The sequence below is a fragment of the Bidens hawaiensis genome, unplaced genomic scaffold (genome assembly GCF_021521415.1).
Source record: "Bidens hawaiensis isolate Kalapana, Puna unplaced genomic scaffold, B.hawaiensis_p1.1 tig00005013_1, whole genome shotgun sequence".
Classification (NCBI taxonomy): Eukaryota; Viridiplantae; Streptophyta; class Magnoliopsida; order Asterales; family Asteraceae; genus Bidens; species Bidens hawaiensis.
This window is the reverse complement of record NW_027491317.1, coordinates 1,778,685-1,798,514: the sequence shown is the minus strand read 5'-3', so window position 1 is coordinate 1,798,514 and position 19,830 is coordinate 1,778,685. Positions and strand designations below refer to the sequence as shown.

The window sequence follows — 19,830 nt, the reverse complement described above, 5'->3', positions numbered from 1 at the left end:
TTAACGAATAGATTCTTTAAATTGTTCATTCGTTACAACAGTAGACGAATGACCACATTTGTTATATGTTAGCGGAAGCGAATGCGCATCCATTACGAATGAGTCTCATACATTATGGACTTTGACGAGTTACCTGTCATCCGTTAATACTGTTATAACGAATAGGCATCTCTGTTAACGGACGAAACAAATTCATTTAATGTTATTAATTAATCATATAAATCCCATTAGGGTTTGAAATGAGAATAAAATAATATTATCTACGTTAACCCGAGCAATCGTTGATCGGAAATGATTAAATTAAGCGGATATACTTTAAAAATAATACTTTTAAAACGAATTAACTTAAAAAGTGGGAAAAATTTTTTGATTTTGTTTTTGAATTGTTTGCTCACTCAGTAAATCGAAAATAACGCAGAAAATTAATAAAATCTTTTTGAATTTTGAAATTTATATCAAAACATACTAAAATCTTTTTGTATTTTTCAATTTATCAAATCAAAAATGAAATCCGAAAATGTAAAACTTATAAAAGTAACAACTATTAAAGGAGTACATATTTTTGTGAGTTCGAGTAGAGAATCAAATTGATCAAATTTTCCTTCCATCACAGTTTTATTTTCAGTGTTTATTTTGACTGGTGTTAAGTTGGTCATTGGTATTGTTGTTGAAATGGGGCGAGGGGACTGTTGTAGACACTGATTAGGATCTGATTTTGTTACAGCTTATGTCTCAAGGTGTGAAATACAATGAGAATGAACATCACAAGTAACTTTAAGCACATCTTCCATTGATAACATCAAAAGTTTACAAGATATGGCAGTTTAGGAACTTTCTCTCTCTAGCCTCTCTTTCTAACATATGATATGAATGACCAAAAGTCTCCCTAATCACGCATAAGTCCCCTATTTATAGGAAACACATGAAAGATCACTTGGGCGTATATCTTATACGACGCATAACATATGCGGTCCCCAAGGACTTATGCGCTACACATACACATACATGAACATATGACATTTAAAGTCATATATAATCAAAACTAAGACCCTAGCAATAGACATTATGCTCTTACAAACTCCCCCTTGGATGTTGCTAGGTCTTTGATATTCAGTCTTCATTCTTTCATCCCAAAAACTCTTTCCCTATACTCCCTCTTTAGGTCTTCCCATGAACATTTGGCTGAGGGCTTCTGATTAGTGGGAATTGATACCTCAACACCTTTGTATTGGTATTTCTTCAACGAAGCAATTCTAATATTTTCTTTTATCTCCTGTTCATGCTCTTTCTCCTTTTGTTTTTCCTCTTCACCCATTTTAAATCATTTTTTCTTCCACACTTTGCCAGAATGAATCTTGTATCTATTACAAATCTTTACCACTTTCTGGTATTGCATAGCCAACGCATGATGCTTATCACAAGAAACTTGTATCTTGCATTTATACCACATCTCTATGTCTTTCTCCGAGAAATTTACCAACCACATCGGATCCATAACATCAATTACATCCCACACTCCATCTCTATTTAGCACAATCTGAACCTCTCCCCGATTCTCATCATAGTACCACCATCCGAAGTACACGTGAAAGTCTTGTTCCATTGGGTACATAGGAATAATCTTCAAGGTTTATGGCTGCTTGAACCTCCAAGTCTAGACAAAATCATCAGTTTCAGGATCTTTCTTCACACGAGACACATGAAGAAATGGTGTCTGTGGAGTCCAACTCATGAATCTACACTTAGCCTGTCTTTTTATGAAATCCCAGATTTCCTTCACCGGCCCTCGTTTTGGACAATTCAATAATTCTTTCTCAACAATATCAACAACGTCCGTCCACGGTAATGTTTTTAACTCGCAAAGACTTTCGAAATATTGCACTCCATACGTTCAACTGACTGCAATTTTTCTTATCTTTGGAAGATAAGCTATACTCACCACCTTTTCGAGCTTAACTTCTTTGTCCTTCTTATAATACTTGGCAGGATTCAAGTATATATGTTTAGGTTCGATCTTTTGTCTTTCAAACCATTCTTCCTGTTCTTGACTATTAACCTCTGCTTCCTCATTAGACTTGCCCTTGTCAGATGGTATCGGATTACCTTGACTATCCAACTCCTGACTCAACATTTCAATTTCTTTGTCAAATTCATCATCAAATTCAGGAAATACTTGATCTGCATTGACATAGGTTACCGGCTCTTTGTCTAATTCCTCCTCTTGAATAGGTTCATTCACCATAACAACATTTTCTTCATCAATCGATCCTAAATATTTCTCAAAATCGAATATACATTCCTCTTCAGTCACATTCAGCATACGTTCTAGATCAGCTCGCGTGACCTCAATTTCACTTTTTTCTAATTCCTCTCCAGTAGATGAAAATCTAACCGGAGGCTTATAAGCAATAGGATCAACATCCAAAACTTCAAGTTCATCTATATTTCCACCAGCTTAAGTTTGTTCTTGAGTAGGCTCACTTTAAGCACCTGGTTCAGAAACTGATTCAATAACTGGCTTGTACTAGAACTAATCCACACTCCAAGTCCACCACCCGAACTTGGATCGTCATTGTCATCATCATCAAAATCATCATGTTCTGGAGAGTCACCATAATCTACCAACTCTTCATCATCATCATCTTGCTCTTCATAAACAGTTTGATCAATAACAGGTTCTACTGGCACTTCTGGTACAATCACTGATTCAACAATGACAGGTTCAACTACTACCGGATCAACTACATGTTCAACAACCTTTTCAGCTTCAACTACCGGCGCAAAACTAGACGATGAACCATCAACTTCTGGTATCTCAACTTGAATAGTTGGTTCATTCATCTTTCCTTTCCCCTTGGCATCAATTCTGTCTTGATCATATTGCATTTTGAACTCGATTTCTTCAGCAAGTGCTTCACCACCATAAACTTTGGTGAAAACTTTATCATCTGATTTTTCAACTATTCCCCTAAAATTAATTCCCAATTTCTCTTCCAAAACTGTAAAATATCTCATGTGGAGTAGTAATAAATTTGCTTGCTACTTACGTCTTAACTCACCATCTTCAATGATTTTCCTCTGGTCAGTATTTTATTTACGTAATCTATCATTCTTAGCCACCAGACTCCCAATCTTAACACCTTGTTCTGTAACAATAGACTTTAACGAATCATGATCTTTGAATGTTGGGAAATCACCAAAGCAACTTGCATCAAGTGAAGGTAAACTAAAACCATGAACGTTTTTCAGTTACTTTTGGTGATACATGTGGTTCTTGGACTTGTGGAGATGGCTCCACAACTGGTGTCTTCAAAACATTGTCATCCCTCCCCAAATCTACAACAGGTTCTTCAACCATAAACTCCGGATTTATTGGAGTCACAATAACCTCAGGTTCTTCAACATCTGGCTCATCTATAAGTCTCAACTTCGGAGATGTATCCCTCTTTAACTTTTTCTTGATTCATACAACCTTCGGTTTAACCTGCTTCTCAACCACTATTTTAGGTACATAAGACTCATCTTGTTCATCTGCAGACTTCCTTTTTCTAGAGCTCTCAGCTTTTTTCTCGAATCGGGCACGCGGATTTGCTAAAGCCGTACGTCTACCCTCAGAATCCGAATCCATTTCTTCCGGATCTTTATCAGAAGTAGCAGAATACACCTCTTCTTGAGTAACTGGTGTAACAACTTTCTTCTTTACAATTTTCCTCTTCTTTTTCTTGGGAGCCACAGATTCTCCTTCTGATTCAGACTCAATCCTGATAAACTGTTTACCCACTGGTTTATAATCCAACATCAATCTATTGTCTGTTTCTCGATCTGAATCACTACCATCATTCCTCCACTTGTTATCAGTTGGTGCAACATAATCTGGATTTTATAAATGACCAAACAACCCCTGAACTTTGGAATATCTTCTTCTTTAACTTGCTTGTAGGAAACCAACTTAGCTAGCTTGTTTCCCGTCATATGATCTAGAAATATCTTCGGTCCTTCATTCTTGACCAGAGGAAATACATCCTCAACGAACATTTGTATAAACCGTGGATACTGCCACCACTGTTCATTTCCAAAATTCATCTTCATATTGTCCAGTATCATGCAGGAGAAGTTATACATGAGATTTAAGCACAAAGAAGTCTTCGTGCTCATCTGATAATCAAGAATATCATTATATCCTCCTTTCGATGACCGAGGCAATGAACCACCACATGAACAAGATACTTAAAAGGCCTGGATAATGCAGTCTTCTTCAAAGCTAAACTGTTCAACGAATCTCTATATCCTATTCTTAGCATACAACCCTCAACTTGTTGCTCATCTAGATCAACTGGATCTGACGGATTGTCTCCAAACTCTAATACTCTTCGGATCAAGGCATCGTGGAATGAATATCTTTCTTAATCACTTTGGCATTCTTCCAAAACTCGGAAACAATACTCTCGTACGGATCCACAACATGTGTCATGGCTTTGAAGATTCTAGACCTCTTTAAAAATGGCATGATCACTATAAATTTCTTGGCCTTTGGATCTTCTTCGTTCAAATAAGCACAAATGTTATGCTTACTATCTGTAATTTTCCTCTTTTTCACCATCTGAAAACAAAATCAGATAAACATGTTAGTTTCAGATTCAAATTTTATCAATAGATCAATGGATATGTTCTTTTGAAAATATCAGCGCATAAGTATATCCTTAACGTATATGTCTAGCGCATATGAATATCCCAATGTATAAGTCTGAATATGTACCATCAGCGCATATGTTTAAACTAGCATATAAGATATTCTCAACGTATATGTTTGTTTTGACCATGGTCAACGGATAACATACACTCCGCATATGTCATGACATATGCGGCGCATATGTCCTACCTTTGATCAAACTCAATTGAATCATTTACAAACAGCTGAATATCAAAACACACACCCTATAACATTCGTTAAGTGCCGAATAGAATCAATTCATTTTCAATTTTACAATTAATCAAGTTTTAAATGGACAAATGATAGGTCACACAAACGGATATGTATAGCTTTTCATATCCGACCATATGAACACCATTTTATTACAATTAAATGTAATCAATGAACTCGTCTTATCATTCCGAGGCTTATATGATGAATTATTAAGTCAACAACTTATGAATTTGCTCAAAATCAACATATACGGGTTTTGAAATATTGTTCATTACTGGATCTATCAAAACAAAATCCATTCTCACCTTTGTACTTTGGATTGGTGTGTGAATCACCAACGCAAGATTAACAAACAGAATAACGGCAGAGATTTGTGAAACTTATGAATCATGGTAGAGAGAATCAAAGGGTCAGGCGCATAAGATAAGAACTTATGCGCCGTATATCATCCTATATATACTCTCTACTTATGAGGCGTAAAAGTCTAAAACTTAAGTGGCGCATAACTTATGCGGCGCATAAGTGTTTATGACTTATACGTTGCATAAGTAAATCTCATTGGCACTTTCTTGCTATTCACACCAATGTGATATCCCAAGAACAATTTAATGTCCTTGTACGTCAATGTAATAACTTAAATATGCTCATTTTGAAAATCCACTATTTACTAAGTCCAAATTAATGACCTTAAGTAAAACAGATTAACGTTATGATTTCTTTTGTTTTGAATTTGATAAACACAACAAGTTTCATTGGTTCTAGAAAAACCTCTGAGATAGTTCAGCCGCACATCAAGAGTTGAAAACTAATTTAGAAATAAAATTTTTTTGGTTTTTTTTCAAAATAAGAAAAATAACAAGTGAAACTAGAAATTCAACAAGACAGAAATCACATATTTTTGTGAGTTTGAGCAGGGAATCATATTGACAAAATTGCCCTTCCATCACAGTTTTATTTTCAGTGTTTATTATGACTGGTGTTAAGTCAATCATTGGTATTGCTGTCCACCTAAGCCTTCTAAACAAAAGATTCAGGAATTTTTATGATACATTTAGTGATTCAATTAGGCACAAACTTTTAGGAATTATCAGTTCTAGTCTTGATTCAGGCATAATTTGATTTTTACATAGTCACCCCAACTTGACTTGAACCTTATAATCAGAAGATAAAAAGACTTTCATTTTTAAGCATATTAGCAATTAATCCCCACTACAAGACATACCCCCGTTATCAAGCAATACCCTAAGGACCTTTCCCATGGATGAGTATGCACGATTTCGTCTGTTGTCTTGCATACACTGTGTCCCTTGTGGTCCGTTTCTTAATGGTAATAAGACGCGAGCAAGGGGACAATGTATGTCTAACAGCGGATTTTGATCAAGTCAGTATTGAGTTTAGTACATAATTACTTATACGATCAAGTTTAATTACTTATAAAGCAACTTAGATTGTGGGTTTGCTTTTACAACATTTTTTTAAATATTCATCGAAATGAATACCCAGATGATAAACCGCATAAAGACCCGATGGATCCAGGAACCTTAAAGCATCCTATCAATACAAGATTTAAGGCCATAAAACCATACATTGTTGAAGCGTTAACCACTTACTGATAGCTATGTTTTAATAAATTTTAAAACCAATCTCTGATTAAAAGGCTTGAGTAAGACCAGGTATTAAATTTCTGCCATCATATCAAGACTTTTGCTAGAAACAAATACCCAATCAATTTGGTAATTTAAGTTTATATCACTTAATTTTCCCTACTTGTTTGTTTTAAAGGCCTACCAATGCACTAATACAGTTAAGCACACAGCCTTTTATGTCAACTTTTTACTGGATTTGGGACCAGATGATCAATGTACTATCATCTTCTCTTTTTGCTTCAAAAACTCATTTTCTGAGTAGCATTTTTACTGTTTTTGACAATTTTGAATTTTATAAATGTTTTTGGCTTTTTCAAAATTTTCAAAGTTTTTGATTTTCAGAAAATTTCTCCCCATAAAATCGAAAACCATATGAAAATATTTACAAAAAAAAAATTGACTCTGATGTTTAGGATCACAAGGTATCCAACCCATCCAATATCTCGGTAACCCTCTTATCAACACCGCCCAAAACTTTTAAACCAATAAGTTTTAATAAGCATTGAAATCGTGACTTATCAAAAGCTTTGGTGAAAAGATCTGCTTTTTGTTCATCGGTGTGAATTTCGTCTACGATAATCAACTTCTTTTCATAGCAATCATGAATGAAGTGATACCGTATTTGAATATGTTTCGTTTTAGAGTGGTTTACTAGATTCTTTGTTATCGAAATAGCTGCAATATTATCTAAGAAGATAGGGGTAATAAGAAAATTCAAACCATAGTCCCGCATCTGTTGTTGAATTAATAGAACCTGAGAACAACAACTGGAGGCAGCTACATACTCAGCTTAATAAGTAGATAGCGAAACCATGGTTTGTTTCTTGCATTGCCAGGTGACAAGACGCTTGCCGAAAAACTGACACCCTGCTGTTGTAGATTTGGCATTCAGCGTACCGTTTCCATAGTCCGAATCTGAGTATGCCCTCAGCAAAACTTATTGTCTTTTGGATACCAGAGACCATTCGTAGAATTCTTTTGACAATCATGAGATGTGAAACCTTCGGATTCGACTGATATCGGGTGCACAAACATGTGGCATACATGATGTCTTGCCGAGATACAGTGAGGTATACTAGTGAGCCAATCATGGATTGGTATAACGTTTGATCAACCTTCTCCCCGTTGGTATAAGGACCGATACCATGATTCAATGGTAGAGGAGTCCTGATTGCCGTTGCATCAGCCGTGTTGAACTTTGCCAGGACATCGTTGACATACTTTGTCTGGTGGTTAAAGATACCATGAGATAACAGTTCCACTTGAAGTCCAAGGAAAAATTTCGTCTCCCCCATTGCACTCATTTCAAACTTCAGTTTCATCACTTCCTCGAACTGCTTGCACAGAACATCGTTTGTCGACCCAAATATGATATCATCGACATAGATTTGCACGATCAGTAGACGTCCATCAAACAATTTGGTGAAAAGTGTACAATCGACTGTTCCTATAATAAACCCATTGTCCAAAAGATGTTGGGACAATGTCTCATACCAGGCTCTAGGGGCTTGATGAAGACCATAAAGGGCTTTATCAAGGAGATCCACTTTGTCTTTGTGGATCGAATCGACAAACCCCGATGGTTGTCCCACGTAGACTTCTTCACTGATTTTCCCGTTGAGAAATGTTGACTTGACATCTAACTGATGGATTTTGAACCCTTTCCATGAAGCAAACGCCAGAAAGATCTGAATAGCTTCTAGTCTTGCTACAGGTGCATAAACCTCATTGTAGTCAATACCCTTTATCTGGTTAAATCCCAAAATAACTAGTCTTGCTTTGTTTCCAACTATAATCCCATTCTCATCACGTTTACATTTAAACACCCATTTAGTGTTTATTTGCTTTTTGTTCTCAGGCAAGTCAACCAGTTTCGAAACCTTGAGATTCTCAAATTGCAATAACTCCTCTTGCATAGCATTGACCCAACTCTCCTCGGTCAGGGCTTCTTTGTATATCTTTGGTTCGACCTGCGAAATAAAACATTTGAATGAGAAATGATTCTGTAATGGAGATACGCTTGAATAAAAACACTGTAGGGTTTGATAAATTTGATGTCTCGTCTGAACCCCAACATTTAAATCTCCAATGATGTCCTCTTCTAGATGATAAGAGACAGTTCTTGGCACAATTTCAGTAGAAACTGTCACTTAATTTTGAAGATTGGTGAAATTATCTTCATCAGCAATAATTGATGGAGAAATAGCCTCAATTATCTCCTCGTCTGTTTCACCGTTGTCATCAAACACGAGTGTAGTCTCTGGTACATCATCAGATAGAATAGGATCTGGTGCAACTTCAGGAACAACCATAACAGGAACTTATGGTGTTGATACGGGATCTTCTGATAAATGTTGTTGATATAACATTGTCATAGTTTCATCAGAAAGCACTTCGTCAGGGAGCTTGAAACTTTCCCAAAGGCTCTCGTAATCAAACAACCAATAATCTCCTGGTCTTTAAAATGTATGAGTATAACACTGACAGTCAATGTTCTGAGCTTGAACAATCTTGTGGAGGCTAGGAATGTATACACGTCTTAGTGGACTAGCATAACCCACAAAGAATCCTTCAACTGATTTGGGACCAAACTTGCCACTCGGTTCAAGAATAGTACATGTTGATCTAAACGGTTCAAGCCACTTAAGATTTGGTTTTCTTCGATTAAGTAGCTTGAAGCACGTTTTGCCGAACTTCTTCACGGTGAGTACCCGGTTGAGAGTATAGCAAGCTAACGCCACTGCTTCAGCCCAAAAATTCACAGGTAACTTTGAATCAGAAAGCATGGTACGAGCTATTTCTATCAATGTTCAATTCTTTCATTCAGCGACCCTAATCTGTTGTGTAGTATAATGTGAGATAAACTCATGAAGAATCTCCCAGTCGTTACAATACTTCAGCATGTTGTTATTCTTGAACTCCGTCCCATTATCACTTCTTATTCGTCGAATAGGTAAGTTGTACAACGTTTTGAGTTTCTTGAATAAGATCATCAGGGAATCATAAGTTTCATCCTTGGATTCCAAAAACATAACCAACGAAAATCTGGAATAATCATCAGCAACCACAAGATAGTAGAGTTCTCCCGTGATACTTCTGACATTCACCGGACCAAAAAGATCCATGTGTAGACGTTCGAGGTAAGTTTATGGCATTAACAAGTTTCCTTGGATGAGGCCTCTTCATTTGTTTTCCCTTCTTGCAGTCCAAACTTCTTCATTCAGTTGAAAACTCCTCATGTTCACTCCCTCGACCAAGTTATTATGAACCAAGTGGTTCATCTTCCTCACACTAATATGACCCATCCTACGATGCCATAACACAGACTACTGTTCAGATGCCCTTGAAATGAAACATTGAGCAGAAGACGAAGAAGTTGATGCAATACTCATGTTGAGAACATAAAGATCATTCTCTCGAGGAGCACACATTAATATCCAATCATCAGGTATTTTGAAACCAGGTTCAAATAAGGCACTCTTTGTCTGTGAAGTGAGTAGAGAAATCTTATAACAGATTTGTGATATGCTGAGAAGATTATTCTTCAACTCCGAATGTAGTTGACTTTGTCAAATATGACTTTTTCGTTTGTCAACGTGCCTTCTCCAAAAATCTCACCACCTTGATTTCCCGCAAAACCTACATACCCTCCTCGAATAGATTTAACATCTTTAAGCAAGTGAAGAGTACCCGTCATGTGCCTTGAGGCTCCACTATCCATAATCCATCGTGAATCGTGGGATCTTGGAAGCCCCTACACACACAGAAAATAGTTTTAATGAAACAAGGAAACCCAAGCCTTCTTGGTCTTGGGTTGTTTGAAATTCTCGTATAACAACCTAACATCTTCAAAATCCGATTCACATGATTATAAATCATCACTTGTTACAAGTGACTCAGATTCAACTTTCTTTTCTTAAACAATTATTGGTGGTTTTGACACAGTTTTGGCTACCCAATTCTTACCTACAGCTTGTTTATTGCTATAAAAAGTGGCCTGTGAAGTCTTTGAAATGTCAGTTTTAGCAACTTCATTTTTTACTGATTCACCACGTTTTAGAATTTTCACAGGTTCAGGAACATTAACTGGTTTATTCACGAATCCAAGACCTGGTTTCTTGCTCTCAAACTTGTGAGGCGGAGCGTGATCATGTTTGAATCGATTGGGACATGCGTAAAATACGTGCCCAACTTCATTACAATTAAAACAACATCTACGATCAACGAAGTTATTGATCTGAGAGGTCATTTCAGCCTTATCACGCTCGACTTCAGACGATAAAACTCTTGATTTGACTGATTTCTAAAGACAGCCTCTTTTTCAGACTCAGATGTTTTACCATGAACAAACACAATCTTTTTCACTTGTGTTGGTTTATTTCGATGAGATTGCTTATGATAAAAACTCGTTTTAGCAAATCTCTTCGAATCAACACACTTTTCCTTTCCCAAACCATTATCCTCAACCTTTTTATCAGTTAAAATCAACTCTGCAACTTTAATTCCAATTTACATATGACAGCTAGAACTTTCATTTTCAACCTTTTTAGAGGTAACACAATCTCATCATCAGACTTTGAGGTATCATGAAGTGGAGTGTTGATTTGCACATTTAATGCCTTCTTGAAACCTTTTGGTTTCATGGGAATATAAGCATTCCATATTGGTGGAGGCACAACATGAAAATCCTCACTAGATGTTTATGTTCTCATTCACATCATCTTTAGATTTTGATGAATTTTTAGTCATAATGTGATCAAGAACATAAGACGATGCCACATAACTCCCTAGTTTTAAACTGACTCTTTCAGTCTCAATTTTGAGTGTTTGAAACTCAAGCTTGAGAGCTGCATTCTCATCTATATGTCTGTTGATGGCAATTTTTTTGTTCTTAACTGTGTGTTTTAACATTGAAATTGTCTTTTGATCCTGTAGAATCTTAGCCCACAAATTCTTTTCACACGTTTGAAGTTTCATATATGCCTCATTAACCCTATTAAGATCTAATAAAGATTTGTTATAATGTCTTTTCAATTCTTTAATCTCAAAAGCTTTAAAATCACATTCCTCACATGGCAACTCACATTTTTCATACAAATTTTAGTTTAGAATTACCTGGTTTGCCATGAATGCATGATCAGTTGGTTCTTCATTTGAACTTTCAGACTCTTCATCAGTTGTGTCTTCGACAATTCCATCAACCAATGTCTCTTCAACCTTATTTGAATCCTTGACTTCTGATTCATCCACATTGTCTTCCTCTCCAAAATCAATCTTACCATGTGGTACTTCCTCACCATTAAACCGACTTGCAAAACTTTCAATTATATCAGGAGGAAATAAATAGTTAAATTAATCTGAAACAACTGTGTGAATCTTGTCATATGTTCTTGGAAGTTCATCATCAGGATTATTTTGATCAACTTCTTGATCAACCTTGTCACCCTCTTTGTCTTCAACCTTCAACACTTTATCCAACCTTTCATTCTTAACCAACTTGTCTTCAACCACATTCTCAACCAACTTGACTTCTTCCATTTTATCAACTATCTCAGCCTTTTCACTATCATCAACCTTTTCACTATCCTCAACCACTTCTGCTATATTTTCCTGAAACACCGAATTCCAGTTGAACCCCTTGTCCATCTGTGCAGTAGCAGCCTTTTGTTGTGATGTTGAAGCTTCTGACGATTTCTTCCCCTTGGACGATTCAGCTTCATTTAGAGAAGGACGATGATATATTGCTTGTTTGTAATAATCTCTCCCAAACGAATTTGCAGCATTATCATCTACATTCTTGCTTGTACACTCCCGTTTGAAATGTCCCTTTTCTTTGCATCGAAAACATCAAATTTTGGATTTATCAAATCCCGATTTTGAAGTAGACCCATCCAAAACATTCCTTCCAGTAATTTCCTTGAAACGTTGAGCTCTCCTGATCACACTAGCCATACACCAACGAATATCAATCATTTCCATTTCTTCAGGGTCAATTTGATCGTAGTATTCTTTGGTCATGTTGTAATAGCCAATTCGTCCAGCAACTAGACATTCATACGACTCTAAAACTGAACCAAGAAAAGTCATACGTTCTTTGACTGTTTCAGTGGTTAGGCCTCCTATTTTCTTCAAGTTTATAGCAATATTGCACTATAAAACATCAGGGTCTTGTGTGTTAGGATTTGAAGCTTGAGATTCTGGAATAGTGCCCGAGTAACTACCACTATATTGTGGAGTAGAAGGTACACTAGTTACAAAGGCTTGTCCAGTTTTTTCAACACAGAAAGCTGTTGGAATCTTGGGATTTGAAGATACACTTGATTGTGAACCCTTGTAATACAATCCCACATCTTGTGACATAGCAGTTGATTTCATATTTTGTTTTTTTCTAAGCTCTAGCTCATTTGCTTCAAGCTTTTCAATGAATCTTGCTAGATTAAGACGGGCACAAGCAACTGGGTTTGATTGCTAAACCATTATGAATGTGCCCCATTCTTCAGGAAGTGCGTCAGCAAGCTTATCAATATACTCATAATTAGGCTTATCAATTTTCAACCTCTTCATTTGATTCACTAGATGACAATATCTTTCAATCAATTGTGTAAACGATTCTCCGTTGACTTGAGTGAATATGTCAAATTCTTTCTTGAGTAACGCCATTTTACTCTTTCTCATGTCAGGGTTTCCTCTGTCTTTGTTCAACAATGCTTGCCATATTGAGTAACATGAACCATTGTGCTGCAACAACTGAAAGATTTCAGCTTTGATGGCTTGTTTAAAGAAATTCAACATTTTCTTCTCTTTTAGGAACAAAGCTTTGTCACCTTCTGCAATTTGTGACAACCAATAATTTTCCCCATTCTCATTCTTAGGGATGATATACTCTTCTTCAGCAGCGGTCCATGTTTCATAGTTTAAAGCCTGAACATAGGTTTCAAACTTATCGACCCAAGAAGGATAGTCTTCCATACAAAGAAGTTTTGTGGGCTTCTTTGACGTCCCCATTTCATTCTCAAGATTAATGTTCTGAAGTAAAGTAGAGGGTAGAGGGTAGAGACACGAAAGCATTTAGATTGTCCATGATTGTGATCAACAAAAAAAAATTGGAACAACTGATGTGAATTTGAATCAAGTGATGGTCAACGGATATGTTATTGGTAAAAAGAAGGTCAACGTATAAGTATGAGTGGTCAATGGATATCAAGAACAACGTATATGTTATTCCTAACATATATGTTTCAACTTATAACATATACGGCGTATATGTTATGCGCCGCATATGTTATACGTGAGAGACATAGGCGTGAGTATAACATATGCGCTAAGAACAACCATTTTGGTATTGACAATTTGAATGTCCAAATGTTAATGAAATTGAATGAAACTTTGAAGAGTTTTTCACGAAGGTATAAGGAATGACTTGTGAGAGTTTGAAGGAATTGTGACGATTAAAAGTGAAGATAGAGAGAAAATCTTGAAAAACTTGTGATATTCAAGCTAGTAACGAGCCAAATGCTCTGATACCACTTGAAAAGGGGCGAGGGGACTGCTGTAGACACTGATAAGGATCTGATACTGTTACAGCTTATGTCTCAAGGTGCAAAATACAACGAGAATGAACATCACAAGTAACTTTAAGCATATCTTTCATTGATAACATCAAAAGTTTACAAGATATGACAGTTTAGGAACTTTCTCTCTCTAGCCTCTCTCTCTAACATATGACATGAATGACCAAAAGTCTCCTAATCATGCATAAGTCCCCTATTTATAGGAAACACATGAAAGTTCACTTGGGGCCTATATCTTATACGGCGCATATGTTATGCGCCGCATAACATATGCGGTCCCTAAGGACTTATACGCTACACATACACATACATGAACGTATGACATTAAAGTCCTATTCAATTAAAACTAAGACCCTAGAAATAGACATTATGTTCTTACAAATTAAAAGTCCAGGACGGGTCTTCAGAGTGACGTATAAGAATATCCACGACCAGATCTACCCTACAATGCTATGAGTGGAAATCATAACGAAGTGAAAAACTCGAAAGCATCTATTTAATCTCCTTGTTTATTCATTGATAGCAGTGGTAAGTACAATAGATTTGACAAGGAAAAGCTAAGGAACAACACGGTCCAACTCCACCAGAAAGGTAGAGGGACGAATGAACACAAAGACCAAGCCACCTATTTATAGGCACACTTGGGACTTATGCTCCGCATAATATGCTTTGTGTTAGACATAAACGTACAATTCTCAGTTCAACATAACTTGCTATCTTGACCTACAAACACAAGACCTAAGTACTAGACATTTCATGCTTTAACAGACTCTGCCTTGGATAGTACTTGTCTTGTGGCATTTAAGAAAATATACATTTCAAGCTTCAACAAACTTCCCCTTGGATATTTCTTAGATTTAGGTCAAACCAACAACTCAATCATCAAGATAAAAGACTCAGTTGACATTATGCTTTCCCGATCTTCTTTGAATGATTTGACTTTAAAGGCTATCTCTTCAAAAGATTTGACAATTAAAATCTATTCCCCATCGGCTTTAAGATTAATTCCTCTATCTTTCATGAGTTCCAAAACAATCTTCAATCCATTGCTATCTCATTCCATTTCCCAAAACCACTCATGACGTATCCACAAATATATCTTTATAAAACTTTATATCTAATCGTATTTGATCCATCAACCCAATCATATGGGAAAACCAGTAATCCTCTAATCCCATATCTTCTCTCCAAGCACAAGATCTTGAATACTCAATGTACAAGTATTTATAGCTTATAATTGAAGATGACGATTATGTTCATATATCAACGTTTTAAGTCTTGTATGCCATGCATAAGTATGTATGAACCAAATGATCTTACAAGCATGTAAACACTTATACTTTGACATTTCAACATGTAAGTGATACGGAGAGGATACAACATGACAGTTTAACAAAAATTGAAGGCCAAATATGTCACAAGGTACTTACACGGTGCATATGTTATGCGGCACAGAAGTTGCACATTAAGGTTTTATACAAAATTTCTTGGGAAAACGATGATGAAATGATCTGATTTTTGAGTATGTTGTTCAACACCAGGTATATGACAATTTGTGAAGTTTTGTTGAGGTTTGAATGGCAACATCGTCTGGAATGATAAAAATGTGTAGAAAAGAAACGTTTTGAGATTTTTCTAAGTAGATCATGAGCCTCATGGTTCTGATACCATTTAAAAGTCTAGGACGGGTCTTTAGAGTGACGTGTAAGAACATCCATGTAACATCCGTATTTTGAGAATTAATAAATAATGGAAAGTTTTATTATTATCGGTGTGTCGTTAGTTTGGTTGTGTGCGTGTTTGTGTTTGGATAAGATTGGAATGGAGGTGTATGGTGGGGCCCATGGCTCTATATATAAGGCCATCCCCCATCCTTTCACCATTTCTTTACACAACACACACACACACTTTTTCTCTAGCATTTCGGATTCGGATCCAAGCAAAAGTAAGGAAGATTTTGGAGTTCAAGTGCCTTCGAATAGCAAGAACACGTCCAGATCTATGATCTGAACCAAACCCGAAGCAAAAAGGTGGGTTTTGGTTTAAAAGGTTAAGTTTTTTTTATGGTTAGTCTTGACATGCAAACCGATAGAAGGATCATTCGGGGTGTAAGATGGAAGAAAAACATGAACTTGATAAGTTATAACCCCACGAGAGTGTTATATGGTAAAAATGCGATGTTCGGGCCTTATAAAACGCAAGTATACAAAGTTGATACAACCCAAAACCCTTGGAAAGGGTTAAATCAGGTCCTGAGGAAGAGCCACGAAGAAAAATGGCTTCTAAATGGTAAAAACGAAGCGAAACAGGCATTTCGCTTCGCTCAGCCATGAGAAGCGAAACAGTCATTTTGCTTCGCTCTGCCATGAGAAGCGAAACAGGTATTTCGCTTCGCTCAGCCTTGAGAAGCGAAACAGGTAATGCGAAGCGAAATTCTATGCGAAATTCTTCCCATGCGAAATGGTTTAAGTTGTTATTAAAATGTGACTCGATTAATTTTCTGATGCGTTTTTGTTAAAGTACTGTTAATGAAAATAAAATTTTTCCCAGCCAGGGGCTCTACCCCTTGGACCCTGCTAGGGGCTGCCGCCCCTAGACCCCCCAGGGGCGCTGCCCCCGGACCCCCGTTAGTTAAGGGTTTCATTCACCTAGACGTAAAAAGTAGTTGAAATGGATAATTGATACTCATGCCTTGTTACATAGTTAGCCCCGTGCACAGATAAGGAAGGGCATCACACTTAACTCCGAGAGAAACAGGACCCAGGTGAGTTTCTAGCCCTATTTCTGTGTTATGTTTTGGGGCTGTGTGCTTACTCAATGTGATTAGTTAATACACTTACCTTAAGTGGTAAGTGTATGCCGTATGAATGTTTATAAATATACCTAATTAGTGTAGAAAGAGTTAAACGTATGTATGAAGAGGTATATCAGAACATATATAGCTAATGAAAGAAAGGTATGTACGATATGTGTAGTGTATGAATGGTATGTATGATATGTAGAGTTGAAGAATGAAAGGGTTGCATACCCTAATAATATATGCGAAGAATAAAGGGTTGCCTACCCTAATAATATAGGCGAAGAATGAAAGGGTTGTATACCCTAATAATATATGCAAAGAATGAAAGGGTTGCATACCCTAATAATATATGCGAAGAATGAAAGGGATGCCTACCATAATAATATAGGCGAAGAATGAAAGTGTTGCAGACCCTAATAATATCTGCGAAGGTTATATGGCGAAAGAATCTTTAAAACGTAGAACGATATGTATGTATGAAATAACTAAAGTAAGAAGAAGTATGAATGTATGGAAGTAAGAATGTAAGAGCGAATATAATATGTGTCTTCAGATATATATATATATATATATATATATATATATATATATATATATATAACTGTGTAAGAATGAGAATGAGATGTATGTTACCTGCTTAACTAGAACTCACTCAGCGTAGCTGACTTTTAGTATGCACGCAGGTAAATATATTGAAGGAGCTGGCTTGAGGATGGCACGTGGCAGGGACTGGAAGACTGGCATCTTGGAAAGGAATGTCATGAATTAATATGATATGTTTTAAGACAAGTGTACTTTTGTTAAGACAATATTCGATGATGTGTAATGTAATGCATGAAGTTTTAATGATTCCGTGAAAAGTTTTAATGAACTCTGATTTTAGAATTATGTTTATGAGTAAATCCAACGCCAAAGTAGGGCTTCCGGGAATGGGGCTGTAATCCACGACCAGATCTACCCTAAGATGCCTTGTCGCTTGGACGTGCACGAAGCTACTTGGACGGTGAAGGGCATACGGGATTTGAAGACTTTATTAATAAACATTTCCTTTTAAAATTTTTTTATTAAAGATAATTAAGTTGGTTTTGGGCAAAATTCCCGGGTTTTGGAACTTATTTTATTATTTACGTTTTCCGCTGAATTTTACTCTGAAATTGGTTGCTTAATGGAACGATTGATTTTTGTTTTAGTTTAAATATTTTATAAGTGTTTCGTATGATTACCAACTATGGGGTTCCCGGGGTTCGGGGCCTTACAAGTTGGTATCAGAGCCATGGTTCGAGGGATCCGAGGATCCCGAATGCTTGGACTCCAACTATAAGAAAGAAACTAGTATGCCCACCGCGAGTAGCTGCACGCCAAGAGGTAACTTTAAATTATTAGTCATTCCTTTAAATTTAAAAGTTTCCAGTATGTGGTTAACTGCCTAAGTGTTAGATGGAATGCTAATGTGGTTAGGGGCAGGGGGTGCTTAGGACGGGCCGGTGAGGTAAATGACTAATAACACTTGATCAACGTTATTAGCAGTTTACCCTTACCTTCCATGTTCTAAATACCACTTGTGTCTGACTATGTTAGGGTTTCGTCTTTGTAGGGATAGGATTTGGCTAACTCTCAAGTCGTTAGCGTTAAAGTTCATCTTATCCCCTAAATTCTCTTGTTCGTTTCCCATCATCTCGAACGCTTTGCGCGTAATTGTTTAGCTGAGGCGTAGCATGCTGTCACTCTGTGTTCCTTGGTACTTGACCGCTTAAATTCCTCGCTCCTTCAAGTACTGCTTGTTTAGCTGAGGCGTAGCATGCTGTCACGCGCGTAATTGTTTAGCTGGCGCGTATTAGTATCAACTAGTGCTTCCGGGGGTAGTTTGGGAATTCTTTATTCCCGGGAGTACCTAAGGGTCGAATTGGTGAATGTGAGACTTCGGGGGCTGTTGTGAGAAAGTTTGATGAGGTCGAGGGTTTAGGTAACTCGAACCACGTTAGAACGTCTCGTAGGATAAACGAGTCATCTTGATGTCATTAGTATTGATTGAATGTAAACCGGTAGGTGTGTGAGTCTTGGGATTACTTAGAGATTCTCTAGCTCATGGTGAATCCGTGTCTCATGTCAGGTGAGTTCATGATGCCCTTTTTACTCTTTTTACTTTTGGGATAGCATGCACACCTAAGTGTTTTCTTACTTGATGAAATGTTTTAAACTATTTTGCATAGGCTTGCTAGTTTTGGTAGGCCTTGGGATGTTATAGAATGTGTGTATGTATATATATTATTGTATAGCCAATATTTGGCTAATGTTGTAGTCCTTATCGACTACGGAAGGTTACGTATGCCAACTTTGTGTTTGCATGCGTTGAATGGAATGTTACGTGTTGGGGTTGTACGTTTTCTCGGCCCTGAATGTTATTATTGAATTTTATATATATATATATATATATATATATATATTTATATATAGGAATGAACATATAGAGATGTTCATACGTAAGGATGATTACTTATTAAATGTGATGGCCTAACTGATGTATTTCCGTTTACAGTTTTAAAACCGTTGGAATGATTATTAAGACTTTTGTTACTTATTTAAAACTTGAACTCACTCAGCTTAAGCTGACTTTGTGTGCATGTTAGTGTGAGTTTCATGTTAGGAAGAGGATGCCTTGTCGCTTGGACGTGCACGAAGCTACTTGGACGGTGAAGGGCATACGGGATTTGAAGACTTTATTAATAAACATTTCCTTTTAAAAATTTTTATTAAAGATAATTAAGTTGGTTTTGGGCAAAATTCCCGGGTTTTGGAACTTATTTTATTATTTACGTTTTCCGCTGAATTTTACTCTGAAATTGGTTGCTTAATGGAACGATTGATTTTTTTTTTAGTTTAAATATTTTA

At 36.6% G+C, this 19,830-nt stretch overlaps 1 protein-coding gene across 1 annotated transcript; it reads right to left on the bottom strand.

The window, feature by feature from the left end:
• Nucleotides 1-13,038: 13,038 nt before the first annotated feature.
• On the bottom strand, nucleotides 13,039-13,638 carry LOC143628511 (uncharacterized). The gene has a single exon (XM_077098086.1). It carries the CDS (start codon nucleotides 13,636-13,638, stop codon nucleotides 13,039-13,041), a length of 600 nt encoding a protein of 199 aa, XP_076954201.1.
• Between the last annotated feature and the right edge of the window lie 6,192 nt (nucleotides 13,639-19,830).